This window comes from Nyctereutes procyonoides, unplaced genomic scaffold (genome assembly GCF_905146905.1).
Source record: "Nyctereutes procyonoides isolate TBG_1078 unplaced genomic scaffold, NYPRO_anot_genome, whole genome shotgun sequence".
NCBI lineage: Eukaryota > Metazoa > Chordata > Mammalia > Carnivora > Canidae > Nyctereutes > Nyctereutes procyonoides.
Genome location: NW_026575024.1, coordinates 6,226,419 through 6,241,286, shown reverse-complemented (window position 1 = coordinate 6,241,286; position 14,868 = coordinate 6,226,419). Strand labels below are relative to the sequence as shown.

The window sequence follows — 14,868 nt, the reverse complement described above, 5'->3', positions numbered from 1 at the left end:
TAAGTGACCACCCCTGAGCAGATGCTGAGTCACTCAGGGAGCCAACCTAGCAAACTACAGGAAAAGAGAGTTCCTGGAGAGGGAAGAGCAGGGCAAGGCCCAGAAGTGGAAGCATACCTGCAAGCTCTCAAGGGACAGAAGGGGCCAGTGTGGCTGGAACCAAGAGAGGAAGGGAAAGTGGGTGACATGAGATGAAATGGGTAGCCTGAGGCCAAATCATGCAAGGCCTGTCTACTCCTGAAATGTGTTTAACATTTCCCTAAAACTGCAAATTAAAAGTTATTTTGCGGTGGGAGGGGGAACAGCCTGGGTGGCTCAGTGGTTTAGTCCTGCCTTCAGCCCAGGGCCTGATCCTGGAGACCCGGGATCGAGGTCCCATGTCAGGCTCCCTGCAGGGAGCCTGCTTCTCCCTCTGCCTATGCCTCTGCCTCTCTCTCTCTCTCTCTCTCTCTTTCTCTCTCTCTGTATCACTCATGAATAAATAAATACAATCTTTAAAAAAAATAATTAATAAAAACTGATGTCAAGTACTAACAAGGATGCAGAGCAACCGAAACTCTCATAACTGTTGGTGAAAATGCAGAATTGGGACACCCAGGTGGCTCAGTGGTTGAGCATCTGCCTTGGGCTCAGGGCATGATCCCGGGGTCTTGGGATCGAGTCTGCATTGGGCTCCCTGCAGGGAGCCTGCTTCTCCCTCTGCCTGTATCTCTGCCTCTCTCTGTGCCTCTCATGAGTAAATAAATAAAATGTTCTTTTTACAAAAAGATCCTTGTAAGGAAATAACCTGTTACCAGTTCATTCAGCAAAAGCAGTGGAAATAGCAGCTAAGGACACCAGTGTGTCTACTGTGCCCACAACAAAATGTCTCAAATCATGTAAAGCCCTGAATATAGCATCTGATACTCAGCCAACCCTCAATACAAATTACTTGTTATTGATGATTTTAACTCTACAAAAGCTTAAGCTGTGCATAGGCACAGACTTTATAGACACAGAGTAGCCTAAAAAACAACAACAACAGGGATCCCTGGGTGGCGCAGCGGTTTAGCGCCTGCCTTTGGCCCAGGGCGCGATCCTGGAGACCCCGGATCGAATCCCACGTCAGGCTCCCGGTGCATGGAGCCTGCTTCTCCCTCTGCCTGTGTCTCTGCCTCTCTCCCTCTGTGTGTGTGTGACTATCATAAATAAATAAAAATTAAAAACAACAACAACAACAACAATATTCTAAATGAGGAAACCAGGGAGGAAGAGAGAAAAAACATTCAGCTGCCCAAGCTTCAACGCCCACCCAGTTGGCACTGCTGGGTGTTGCAGCAGCTTTCAGGGAGAAGTTAAGGAACGTGGCATTGGTAGTCACATGGGCCTCATTTGAGAAAGCCTCTCATCTTGTACTCCTTTTACTCAACCGCTGTGTGCCCCTGACCCGAGACACCTTGTACTACACCTCAATCGCAGTTTTGTCATTTGGAAGATGGAAGGCATGATATCCCCAACCTCCTAAATTGTGAAGACAGAGGAAACCATGCCTCCAAATCTCCCGGGCACAGTCATGGTTTAATAAAGAATGGTTATTTTTATTTTAATTTCTCCAAACGAAGTCGGTGGGGGGAATATTTAGTCGCCAGAAAAGAGCACGGGTTTGAGAGTCTGTCTGAAGGCCTTCACGTTCATGCTACTCTGTACCTGGTTTTCTGTCGTTTGGGGGAGAAAACTAATCTTGCAATCCAGTCCCAGCTCTCCCTCTTACTAGCCGCGGGACCTTGGGCAAGTCCTTTGATCTTTCCAGGCTTCTAGTCCCTTACTTGCAAATGGATTTTCATGGCACTTATCAGTTTTAGGGGCTGCCCAAACTGGACGTGAATGTGTCTGTACTTCCTTTTTGGTTGATTGAGGAAATGACCATTGAGTGTGCCAAAGGCTCTTCCATGCACTGAGGATATAATAGAGATGAAAATGAAGCCCCCACTTCACAGAGTTAACAATTTCTCTAGCTGGCATAAAAATACATCCTAAGGCTGTAAGAGACCAACCGATTAAAGAATTTACTTTCTTTTAATTCCCATTAATTGCAGGAACAGATAATCCAATGTTACAATCTATGAAGTTTTCATAGCCACATATTTTCTGTTCCCAACTGGGGAATATTTTCAGGGTTGTTTTTCTTTTTCTTTCTTTTTTTTTTGGTCTTTGGGGTTTTTTTTTCGTTTTTACATCTCACTTTGGGTCAGCAAGGTAGCATACACTTAGGTAGGTTGACTAAGTGGTTGACTCCACTCCCTGTGGTTGACCTTCCCCTAATGGCTATAATAATTAAAGGAACAAGTAGAAAGATGGTCAAGAGCATGAAAGTAGACAGCCATGGATTTTAGCAGGGGGGCCGCAAGGGATCTGTGCTGTCGTTCCGAAGTAATACAGCCTGTGTCTTGGAAAAGGCAGGTTGACATCCGTGCGGCTCTCATACCTGCCTCTCTTCACTCACTATACTTGCTTTTAAATAACTCCATATAAAAAAATAATAAATAAATAAATAATAAATAAATAAATAAATAAATAATAAATACCTCCATAAAAGAGGAGGCTGTGACTCCAATACATGCAGGCACAGCATGTATTTGCTTTGCAGCATTTCCTCTGTGGACCGGACCGCGGCATTGCCAAAGTTGCAGGCCCTACACAGACAGCGGTACCTCCCGTGCACCTCCTGCAACAGCCTTCACAGGACTGTCGTGAGCTCCGAAGTCACAGGGGTGCTCCCTAAGAAGTTCTCGTGTAAACACCTAATCGTTAGCGGGAATAACAGGCGCCGTCACATGCACCGTTGATTGAACTAAGAAAATGCAGCCCTTTCCCTCGCGGTCCCGGGATGTGCCGCACCGAGCGCCAGGCACCCGGGGCGGGTGACCCCTGTGTCACCCCTGCCCCCGAAGCGCGGCGAGCGACCTCCACGGTGCAGCCGAGACCCTGCACCCTGCGCCCACCGGAAAGCAGGAAGGGACCTGCGGGGGCCCGGGAGACCGGGGCGCTCCGCCAGCCCCGCGCGCGCGAGCACAGGCCGGCGCTCCCGCACCCCGCGCCGCGGGGGCCTCCCCGGCCCAGCGCCTAGCGACGCTCTCCATGGCAACCGGAGCTTGGCAACGGACCCGCCCCGCTGCGCGCGAGGGGCGCCTGCGTCATCCGGGCGCGCCGGAAGTGACTGCCGCAGTCGCCAGGGGCTCGCCAGGGACTTCCGGAAGTGGCGGCTGCGGGGTGTTGCTGCCGGCTCGGGCTCCCGGCTCGCGATGGGTTGCGACGGAGGAACAATCCCCAAGAGACACGAACTGGTCAAGGGGCCGAAGAAGGTTGAGAAGGTCAGCGACGTGGGTCCGGGGGGGCCCGGCGGGCGTGGGGTGTCCAGGGAGCGAGGGGCGGTGGGGGTGGGGCCAGCGGGGCTCCGGACGCCGCCCGCCGTGCTGGTCGGGGGAGACTCAGAGTTGACAGCGGGACTGCTGTCAGACCCCGCCCGGCGCTCGCTCTTAATAATGCGGGGTGGCCCCTACGTTCTCACAGCAGCCCGTGGGCACGCACTGTCGTTGCCCCGTCGCTTTTCAGACGGAGAAATCGAGGGCCCGGAGGACACAGCTGCAGGGCCGGGACTTGAAGACTGGCTGCCGCTGGTCGCCGTGAGCGGACGGCTGCTGCTCCTTGAGCCTGGTGCACGCGGGACCTCATTTTCTCCCAGAGGTCCCCTTATCCACACGAGCTCGGGTCCTAACCACCTGACTCCCCTGCACCCTGCCTTCGTGGTTGATCAGTGTCGGTCACAGAGGCAGGTGAGCTTCCCGGAGCAAAGTCTGTCTGTCCGTCCCCTGCCGCTAGCACGGGCCCTGGCCCAGTGAGCTCGGTGAGTACGTGAACGAGCCGGCGGTGTTCAGAGAAGATCGCATGTGATGATCTCCGTGCTGCTAACAGGGGGATTGAGTGAGTGGCGTGATCAAGATCACAGAACGGACAGATAATGAAGCCAGGATTTCCAGCCAGTTTTTAAGATTTTATTTATTTATTCATGAGAGAGGCAGGGACACCGGCAGAGGGAGAAGCAGGCTCCACGCACGGAGCCCAGCGCGGGACTCGATCCCAGGACCCCAGGACCACACCCCAGGCCGAAGGCAGGCGCTCAACCGCTGAGCCATCCAGGGATCCCAACTTCCAGCCATCTATTCAGGAATTCAAAGTCAGCATTAGTAATTATTTTTTTAATGCTTTATTTTTAAAATTATCTCTACGACGACCGGGGCGCCTAGGTGGCTCAGCGGTTGAGGGTCGGCCTTCGGCTCAAGTCGTGACCCTGGGGTCGAGTCCCGCATTGGGGTCCCTGCAGGGAGCCTGCTTCTCCCTCTGCCTGTGTCGCTGCCTCTCTCTCTCTCTCTCTCTCTCTCTCTGTGTCATGAATAAATAAATCTTAAAAAAAAAATCTCTATGACCATCATGGGTCTTGAACTGGTGACCTCAAGATCAAGTCATGTGATCTACCAGCTAAGCCAGGTGCCCCATGTTAGTAATTACTTGTTTTTTAAAAAAGACTTTTTATTTATTTTTTATTTTTTTAAGGTTTTTAAATTTATTTATCTATTCATGATAGACAGAGAGAGAGAGGCAGAGACACTGGCGGAGGGAGAAGCAGGCTCCCTGCGGGGAGCCTGACATGGGACGGGATCCCAGGACCCAGGATCATGCCCTGAGCCGAAGGAAGATGCTCAACTGCTGAGCCACCCAGGTGCCCCCCCCCCCCGCCCGTAATTGCTTTTTAATAACAGAAGGCATGTAAAAGATCTGATACGGTGCCTGGCACATGTGGGTGTTCCATATATTCTCCCTTCAGCAACTAGAGAAATCTTTTTAAAAGTAAATCTCACATATCACTACTATATTTAAAATCCTCCAGCTTTTTGTCGTATTCAGAACAAAATCGCACAAAGTCCTGTGTGATCAGATGCCTTGCCTGTCTTTCCACCTCATCTTCTACCCCCTTCCAGGTCTTTCATCCTTTTCTCATCCTTTTCCAGTCGTACAAGCCTTTTGTTCCTCAGCCTGGAGTATACTTTCCACAACCTGATAATGTTCTTTGCTGAGATATTCATTTCTTTACTTCATTCAGTTCTTTCCTCAGATGTCATTTCAACCCCACTGTTGCCAAAATACATGTCACTTCCAGTTGTTCTCTATCCTCTTTTGCTGCTTTCCTTTTCTTTATAGAGCTTATCGTTGTTCTCGTTTGTTTATTGTTTGTCTTTCTCCAACGTGAGCAGAGACTTTGCGTGTCTTACCTCTGCCCACACAGTAGACGCTTAGTAAATGTGTTGAATGTGGTAATGAGCACTCAAGAGGATGGAGTGTGCCCTCCACTCATACCTACATATACATACACTAATGGTAGATGGTTAACACTCATGAGAGCTCTTGCCAAAAAAGTATTCAGCTAATTTTGTTAACTTGTGGCTAGGACTGAAGAGGAGCAGCTTAATGAAAAGCTTGGGAAGGTGTCAGTAGGGGGTAGAAAAAAGAAAGAGTGATCTGAGACAACCAGAGTGCTCAGGCATGATGGATTTTTGTTAACTTTATTTATTTAACAAATATTTTATTAAATGCTTACCTTAGACACCAGTCTAGACCCTGGGGACACAGCAGTGAACATTGTCCAGCCTTTGCATTGCTTACATTTCAAATAGATACAAAATTTAAAAAACACAAATAGATACATAATAACGTGTAATATTTTTGATCACTCGTGTGGTGTTTGGTCTGACAAAACTATTGCTGTAGTTCAAGGCCTTGCTCTGAAAAGAAGAGAGACCTTGGTTTAAAAAAAAAGGATTTCAGAAGTTTTGTGGGGTTGCTAATTTTTAAATCTCTGGGTATAAGGATTAGTTTAACACTTTTCTCCCTATCCCCAGTTCTCCCGGTTATTTTTTGAATCACCAAAGGACTATGGGTAAAGCAGGTGAGGCTTCCAGAAAGTAGACTTACTTAATGTGGTTTTTTTTGACTTTGCAAAGGGTATAGAAAATCGAACTTTACTAAGGTTTTTCTTAGGGCTTGGCTGCATTGTGAATTTTGATAAAAGCTGTTGAAGCTGCCAAAATGTGGCTCTTAGATCTGGGGTGTGGATAGAATAACAGTTATAGTAATGTGGGCTTTGTTCTATTTTTTTCTGTTTTGTTCTGTTTGAAATAATAGAAAAGCAATATAAAGTAGTGATTAAAAGCATGGTCTCAGGGCAGCCCGGGTGGCTCAGCGGTTTAGCGCCACCTTCAGCCCAGGGCATGATCTTGAAGACCTGGGATTGAGTCCCACGTCGGGCTCCCTGCATGGAGCCTGCTTCTCCCTCTGCCTGTGTCTCTGCCTTTCTCTGTGTGTGTCTCTCACGAATAAATAAATAAAATCTTAAAAAAAAACAAAACAAACAAACAAACAAAAAAACATGGTCTCAGAGGTACAGTAGGTTAAGCATCTGACTGACTCTTGGTTTCAGCTCAGGTCATGATCTCAGGGTTGTGGGATCAAGCCCTGTATTGGCCTCCGCCGTTACTGCAGAGTCTGCTTGAGACTCTCCCTCCCATACTTCTCCCCCGTTCTCTTTCAAATAAATAAATAAAATCTCAAAACAAAATAAAACAGCCTGCTTGGGTTTTTATTTTAGCTCCTTCATCTACTTGCTGTGAAACCTTGGACATGTAACCTAACTTCTTGGTACCTCCAGCTCCTCAGTAACAAAGTAGAAATAATAAGTTATTGGATTTTTATGAGGGCTAAAAGATCAAGTCACGGAAACTGTTTAGCACAGCACTTGGCACTCAGTAAACACTTAAGCAGTTGTTACTACAAAAAGTAAATTTAAGGGAATTTTCCCACATTTTCTTTCTCTCTTCCTATTTCTCCCACTTGGGCCATCCTATTATATTCAGGTTTGGCATTCTAGGAGGGGAAGAGTGAGATATAGAATATTACATAGGTGAGATATCATTTGAGGGCAATTAGAAGGTCTTGTGTTTGGATTTTAATAGTTTGGGTAAGGATTTCATATGCCCCCTGATGAACAGGGTTAAATTGATGATTTTTTTATAAAGAAGTTTATAGTCTTTTGCTGAACTTTTTAAGAAAATATATCTATTTTCTAAAATTCTTAATCTTTAAAATCAGCAAAAACTTTAGAGCCTTTCCCATTGACAGAAATGAACCTGTATTGCTTATTTTTTTCTGTATGGACTCTCTAACTTATTGTTAAGATACAAATATTAGGGGCACCTTTGGCTCAGTCAAAGAACATGTCTCTTGATCTCGGGGTCATGAGTTCAAGCCCCACATTGGGTGTAGAGATTTATTTAAAAAATAAATAAATAAAACAAGATAGTGATATTTACGTGAAGCTTTCATAAGCAACTTAATGTCTTGATGTGAACTGTTCTGTTGTAGGTGTCACATGTGGAGGGAACTTTATTTGACATGGTAGTAGTTACTTTGACTTTTTAAGTCCCAGCTTCATATGTCACTGTCTATGATATAAAAGACAAAAATCATCACCTGTGGTATTACTGAATAAGCCTTTATATGTAGAACTGTGGACCGTATGTCTTTCAGAGCTGAAAGTTAATTGAAAGGATTTTTTTTTTTCTTTTCTTAGGTTGACAAAGATGCTGAACTAGTGGCGCAGTGGAACTATTGTACTCTAAGTCAGGAAATATTAAGGCGACCAATAGTTGCCTGTGAACTTGGCAGGTATGGTTCTTTTTACTTAATTGAGATGAATTTTTATTAACTAATTTTTTAAAGAATTTTAATGTGGCAAAAAAGAATTTTAAATACAGTTCTTGATTCATGAGATGTGAATTATCTCAAACTTACGAAGTCTGAGTTGTTATTCCCTGTCTCTGAACATACTTCTGCATTTTTCTATTTTGTTTGGTGTACTTACTTAATCCATGATCTGAAAATTCAGGGCCCAATAAGAGCTGAATGATAAACATAAATGCATGAAGGAGCAATGTGGGGTAGTAGAGAATGGTGGGGACTGTAGGAAAATGGGGAGTTCATGTCCTGTCTCAAAGGGTGGCTACTACTTATTTCCAGCCAGGTGTTACATACAGTTCCAGAATGTGGGCCTATTGCTTCCAGAACTTCTGATTGTTTTTCCCAGGAAAAGTTGAAAATGGTGTACTTCTCTATTAAATTTCCCAATTTTTAAGATCCTATTCAGATCACATTAAGACTGCCAGTTTGCAACCCTTGATTTAAACTAGTTTCTTGGGGCACCTGGGTGGCTCAATCAGTTAAGCTTCTGCCTTCAGCTCAGGTCATGATCCCAGGATCCTGGGATTCAGGCTCGCATTGGGCTCTCTGCTCCGCGGGAAATCTGCTTCTCCCTCTCCCTCTGCTGCTCCCCTGCTTGTGCTCTTTCTGTCTGTCAAATAAATAAAATCTTTTTTGTTTTTTTTTTAAAGATTTTATTTATTCATGACAGGTGCAGAGAGAGAGAGTCAGAGACATAGGCAGAGGGAGAAGCAGGCTCCATGTGGGGAGCCCGATGTGGGACTTGATCCCTGGACTCTGGGATCACGCCCTGAGTCAAAGGCAGACGCTCAACTGCTAAGCCACCCGGGCATCGCTAAATAAAATCTTTAAAAAAAACAAAACAAAACAGAACTAGATTCTTTCTTTGTATGCTCTGGAAATAGTTGAGGCAGGATTTAATTTACTTTTTTAAAAATGCAGGGCATTTCTGTTATCAAATGTAAATTACTTTGGATTGTAGTGAATTTATTCTTACTCCTTTGTGTGGAGTAAGAATAAATTAAGGTTCTTAGTATATTAAGAACTCCTTAATATATTGATGGTTTTTCACAGAATGTTGCCAGAATGTTTTGACTAATCCTTATTGTTGCAGACTTTATAACAAAGATGCTGTCATTGAGTTTCTATTGGACAAATCTTCTGAAAAGGCTCTTGGGAAGGCCGCATCCCACATTAAAAGCATTAAGGTAAGACCAGTGATTCTGAAGTTCTCCAAGGGTCTCAGTGGTTAGTGTTTATTTTATAGAATTCATGTACTTTATAGACTGAACTCAGAAATTTGGAATTCCATTCCTACCCAGCCGCCTAATAATAAGTGTGATCTGGGGCAGGTCATGTAAAGCTCAAGCCAGAAGTTCCCACACCGGTCCTTCTGCCTTAAACGTCTGTTATAATTTAATATGTGCAAAAGAGGTTCGAAAACTCTTAATATGAGGAATAAATATTTGGGAACTTTTTTTGTAGTTAAAACTCAGCGACTTGAATTTCTGATTTGGAATACACCTAAAGAATTACCGTTTTTATAGGGAGATCACTTGTTAAATCTGTGTGGTATCTCCAACTAGACATTCTGATTGGCAGTTAAAATTCTTTTATAAAAATGGAAAAACAAATTTTTCACTAAAAGAGGTTGGTTGAGAGGACAAAATCTTGCAAATCTGGTCAATGGGAGAAAAATCGGAAAAGCGTTAGAGAATTTGAGGACCATCAAGCTTATCAAACACTTCATCTCACAGGTGAGAATGCTCACTCTCCATGACTTTTTGAGGCTACACAGTTAATCAGGCACCTAAACCAGAATCAGAATTCCTAACTCCCTATATAAGGCTTTGGATTTTTTTTCTTTTCTTTCTTTGTAAATTTTTTATTCTATTAGGCTTTTTGTTTGAATTCTTGGATTGATTACAGGATGCAAAACATGTTAATTTCAGGCAAATTAGTAATTCTGAAATGTAGCTAAAGTAGTGCTTCAGAAGTAACCATCCTGATTTTTGTCACCCTTTATCTTGGGAAGAGAATTCATTCTTAAAACACCCATGGTAGCACAATTATTTTATTTCAAAAAAGTGATTATCATTGAAATTAATTTATGCAATTCTATATTGAAAATAATATTCAATGTATATGATTGAACTTTTAATGCAAAAAAAAACTTCAAGAAATCGGAACTTTTTTTTTTTAAGATATTATTTGTTTATTCATGAGAGACACACACAGAGAGAGAAGCAGAGACACAGGCAGAGGGAGGAGAAGCAGGCTCCATGCAAGGTGTCTGATGTGGGACTGGATCCCGGGATCACGCCCTGAGCCAAAGGGCCACCCAGGCGTCCCCGAAATCAGAACTTTTAAGCAGAGAATTCAAATAAAACAATGCTAGTAGCAAAATGATCATTACCGTGAATTAATAGCCCACAAATACTCTTGAGTGGAGAACTTGATGAGACACCTGGTGGCTAGCTGTCAACCATGAAGTTGACCGTACCAGGGTGGCTTTCCTTTCGAGGCACTCTGCTGCTCTCTGGGGTGCTGAAAACAAAATGGTACAATTAAATGTCAAGAAGTGTTCAAATGCTAAAGTGGAGCCATTAGATCACTCCTTGTGAAGGTGAGTTTTTGAGAACCTGAATAGCCAGATCTTGGAATATGGAAGTATTCTCTGGCTAATGTTCTGCCTTGGGCTCATTAGACTGTTGGCCTCATAGATTTTACAGTCTGTCCAACTATTAAATAAACAAGGGTAGCAATAATATGGAGCAGCCTTAGTGAGGATTCATTCACAGAGAAAGGAAGTGTTCCTTTCTGGATAAAACGAATACAGAATGTTCGCTTAGTGGAGTTATTTTTCATGTCCAAAGTTACTTTTTTAGGGATGCCTGGGTGGCTCAGCAGTTGAACGTCTTCCTTTGGCTCAGGGCCTGATCCTGGATTTCCAGGATCGAGTCCCGCATCAGACTCCTTGCATGGAGCCTGCTTCTCCCTCTGCCTGTGTCTCTGCTTCTCTCCCTCTGTCTCTCTCATGAATAAATAAATTAAATCTTAAAAAAAAAAAAAAAAAAAAAACAGAAACCAAAAAAAAAAGTTACTTTTTTAAATAGCAAAATATTGACAAAGTGGAAATTAATCACTTGCCAGCCAGTGAATTTTAAAAGTCCTGTTTTTTTATCACAATTTATGGTTTAACTTTTTCATCCATGTTACAATTGGTGGTCAAAGGAAGTAGCTAGGAAGATCAGGTTTGGATGTGAAATTCTGAACTGGAATAATTTAGGTGGTTAATTTAGGTGGCTATTGAAGCTAAGAATGATCCCTTAATCAGATGAATTCTTAATATATTGATGGTTTTTCACAGAATGTGACAGAACTAAGACTTTCTGATAATCCTGCCTGGGAAGGGGACAGAGGAAACACAAAAGGTGACAAACATGATGACCTCCAGCGGGCACGTTTCATCTGCCCCGTCGTGGGCTTAGAGATGAATGGCCGGCACAGGTCAGTAACGGACGTGGGGCAGACGGCGTGTGGTCTGGTTAGAGAATACTGGTGCTGTTTTGTCCTGTAGCTTTATGATCACACAGTCTTTGTTAAAGAGTGCTTTGTTTTGGGTCGTGCGTAGGGCAGAAGTGCTGGATGTCTGTAAGGTGGCATCCAAGTCCACCCAGCTTGGTGTCTGTGCTTTCTGTTCTTGAGAATAGGAGCACCTGAAGTAAATAGAGGGATTTAAAAAAATTTCCAGTGTGACACTTAACAAGACTTGAATAGGGGCAGCCCTGGTGGCACAACGGTTTAGTGCCGCCTTCAGCCCAGGGCGTGATCATGGAGACCCGGGACTGAGGCCCAGGTCAGGCTCCCAGCGTGGAGCCTGCTTCTCCCTCTGCCTGTGTCTCTGCCTGTCTCTGTGTCTCATGCATAAATAAATAAAATCTTAAAAAAAAAAAAAAAGACTTGAATAGGATTACTTGGTCTTTCCCTATGGGAAGCAAAGCAGAAAACAAATGGTGCCTGTAAGACAACTCCCATTTCTTTTTTTTTTTTTTTTGAAAGATTTATTTATTTATTCATGAGACACACAGAGAGAGAGGCAGAGACACAGGCAGAGGGAGAAGCAGGCTCCAAGCAGGGAGCCCGGTGTGGGACTCGATCCTGGGCCTCCAGGATCACGCCCTGGGCTGAAGGTGGTGCTAAACCACTGAGCCACCTGGGCTACCCCCTGTTTCTTTCTAATTGTGGAAAACAATATCCCTGAGCATGTGGTCGCTCTGTCAGCTAAAACCCAGCTGATAAAGGTAACTTGCTTTGAAGTTGTAGCGACCAGATCCTCTGACTAGGGTACCAGTAATCATAAGGTCAAGAGTTCTATAGCAAATGTAAGCAACTCGTATGTTTCTGCCTTAAAAAATATGAATATTGAATGGGTTATCAGGTGCCTTTTTATAGGATGTGTCAGTAAGTCAAAGCTTCCAACTTTTTTCCCACCATTTAGAAATAACCTTTAGTAACTGGTGGTCCCACCTGCCATCTCATGGAATCTTCCATCTAACATATTACTTGTTGGAAAGTAGTACTTTGTTTTACTGTTTTCATTCAGGAAACAGGGGTGGGGGTGAGACGGGGAGTATCTCAAGTAAGTAAAAACTTTCATTGAGTTATAAACAGCCACATTGACTCTGGAGCATTCTGGCACATTTATGCATATCCACTTAATGGATATGTGTATGCTGTGCGTGGCAAACTGCCCGAGAGTGTAACCAGCATGCTCTGGAACGGAATAGCCGCCTGTGGCTTTGTGGCCTTGGAGAGAAGTAAAATTTTAGCCCCAAGGAGCATGTAAAGGTTACATTCTTCAGACCATTTGACTTTAAATCATTTAAGCCTCTCAAAGTTTCCAATTTAGTGGTAACTCTCTGAGGTGGTGGATATGTTAATTGGCTTGATAGTGACGATCGTTTCACAGCGTGTTTATATATCAAATCATCAAGTTGTACGCTCTAAATATATACAATTTGTGTTGGTCAGTTGTACCTAAATAAAGCTGAAAGAAAAAGTAATTAATTAAAAAGCTAAAGTTCTGGGGAAGCAGACTAATGTACCTAGCTTTGTCCCACTTTTGTGTGTGGTTCTGTATGTGGTGTATGCACGCACCATTTCGAGGTGAAAGTTGTAACATGAAAATGACCATTTTGGGCAGCCTGGGCGGCTCAGCAGTTTAGCCTGCCTTCAGTCCGGGGCCTGTTCCTGGAGTCCCGGGATCGAGTCCCACGTCGGGCTCCCTGCATGGAGCCTGCTTCTCCCTCTGCCTATGCCTCTGCCTGCCTCTCTCTCTCTCTCTCTCTCTTTCTCTCTCTCTCTCTCTCTCTCTGTCTTTCATGATTAAATAAATAAAATCTTTTTTTAAAAAATGACCATTTTAAGGTGTACACATCAGGGGTGTTTGGTACAACCACAGTGCTAGGCAGCCCACACCTCCGTCTGGTTCCATTTTCTCCATTGTCCTCACCTCAAAGGAAAAGTCCCTAGCCATGGAGCAGTCCTCCACATACCTCCACCCCCAGCCCCTGGCTACCACCAGTCTGCTGGCTTCATGGATTTGCCTGTTCTGGAGATTTCCAATGTATAGAATCACTCAGTATTTGACCTTTTGTGTCTGGCATCCCACTTCTTTTTAAGAAAACCATGGTTCACCCCAAAAGAGGAACTTAGAAACAGACTCAATCTGGGGTCTTGAGGAGGGGTTCCTTGTACACAGCCTGTTGCTCTGATTGTGGGTTCTCTAGTTTTTCCCTTTTATTCGCTGGTTATTCTCCTCTCTTCTCTCTTCCCCATCAAATGAGCTTTGCCTGTTTTGGCTCTGCCCTCCTGCTATTAATAGGGCCTCCACACTGCAAAATTGATTTGAAAGTTACTTCATACATTTAGTAAGTTTTTTTTTTTTTTTTAAAAAGAGATTTTATACATTTATCCATGAGAGACACAGAGAGAGAGAGGCACAGGCACAGGCAGAGGGAGAAGCAGGCTCCATGTAGGGGACTCGATCACGCCCCGAGCCCAAGGCAGACGCCCAACCACTGAGCCACCCAGGTGTCCCTATTAAAGTTTACACAATGAAGATTTAAATACAGAGAAAAATGGAAATAAATGACTAGTGTAATGAAAACATTGAGCCTTTATTTAAAAAGAAATAATTTTCAAGGTGCCTGGGTGGCTCAGTTGGTTAAGGTCATGATCCCAGGGTTCTGGGATTGAGTCCTGCATCCTGCTTCCTGCTCACCAGGGAACCTCCTTCTCCCTCTGCCCCTCACCCTGCTCGTGCTCGCACACACACTCTCTCTCTCTCTCTCTCTCTCAAATAAATAAAATATTTTTTAAAAAAATATCATTTTCTAAATTACTAATAATCATCCATAAAATAGGATTTTTTTTTTTTTGGTCCTAAGTAACAGTAAATGAATGTAGTGTTATTAATTGGGTCTTTGTTATGGCAATCTGTATCCACTACAATCCCTAGAGAATTGGTGAGAATTTCTGTTGTGGCATTTTTTTTTTAATTTTTTTTTTTTATTTATTTATGATAGTCACAGAGAGAGAGAGAGAGAGAGAGAGAGAGAGAGAGAGAGAAAGAGAGGCAGAGACACAGGCAGAAGGAGAAGCAGGCTCCATGCACCGGGAGCCCGATGTGGGGATCCCGGGTCTCCAGGATCGCGCCCCGGGCCAAAGGCAGGCGCCAAACCGCTGCGCCACCCAGGGATCCCTGTTGTGGCATTTTTAGAGGAATATATAGTCAGATGTGCACGTGATTTTTGCCCCTTTCCCGCAGTCCCTGCCTCCAGTGGCAGTGGACTTAGTTGTTTGGAGTTTAATGCCCCCTACAGACCTGCCCAATACCAACACGCATACTCTGCACTTCCCTGTAGAAGTGCATTAGAAATACAAATAAACAGCGTTCTTCCCACAGTCATGGAAACATACATATCTTGCAACCTCTAAGAGATGGTCAAAAAAGTGATTCTTTCTTTGATACTGCAAATTGTCCCACTGAGACACACC

General features: G+C 44.1%; 1 protein-coding gene across 2 annotated transcripts in view; it reads left to right on the top strand.

Moving 5' to 3' along the window:
* Positions 1-3,224: 3,224 nt before the first annotated feature.
* The window catches only part of RTF2 (replication termination factor 2), a 40,586-nt gene continuing 28,942 nt past the window's right edge, over positions 3,225-14,868 (top strand). For both annotated transcript variants that reach the window (XM_055304960.1, XM_055304952.1), the window contains exons 1-4: positions 3,225-3,350; positions 7,661-7,755; positions 8,921-9,014; positions 11,177-11,316. In XM_055304960.1, coding sequence (XP_055160935.1) covers positions 3,282-3,350; positions 7,661-7,755; positions 8,921-9,014; positions 11,177-11,316 — 398 coding nt within the window. In that variant the 5' untranslated portion in view covers positions 3,225-3,281. The remainder of the gene's footprint in view (positions 3,351-7,660; positions 7,756-8,920; positions 9,015-11,176; positions 11,317-14,868) is intronic.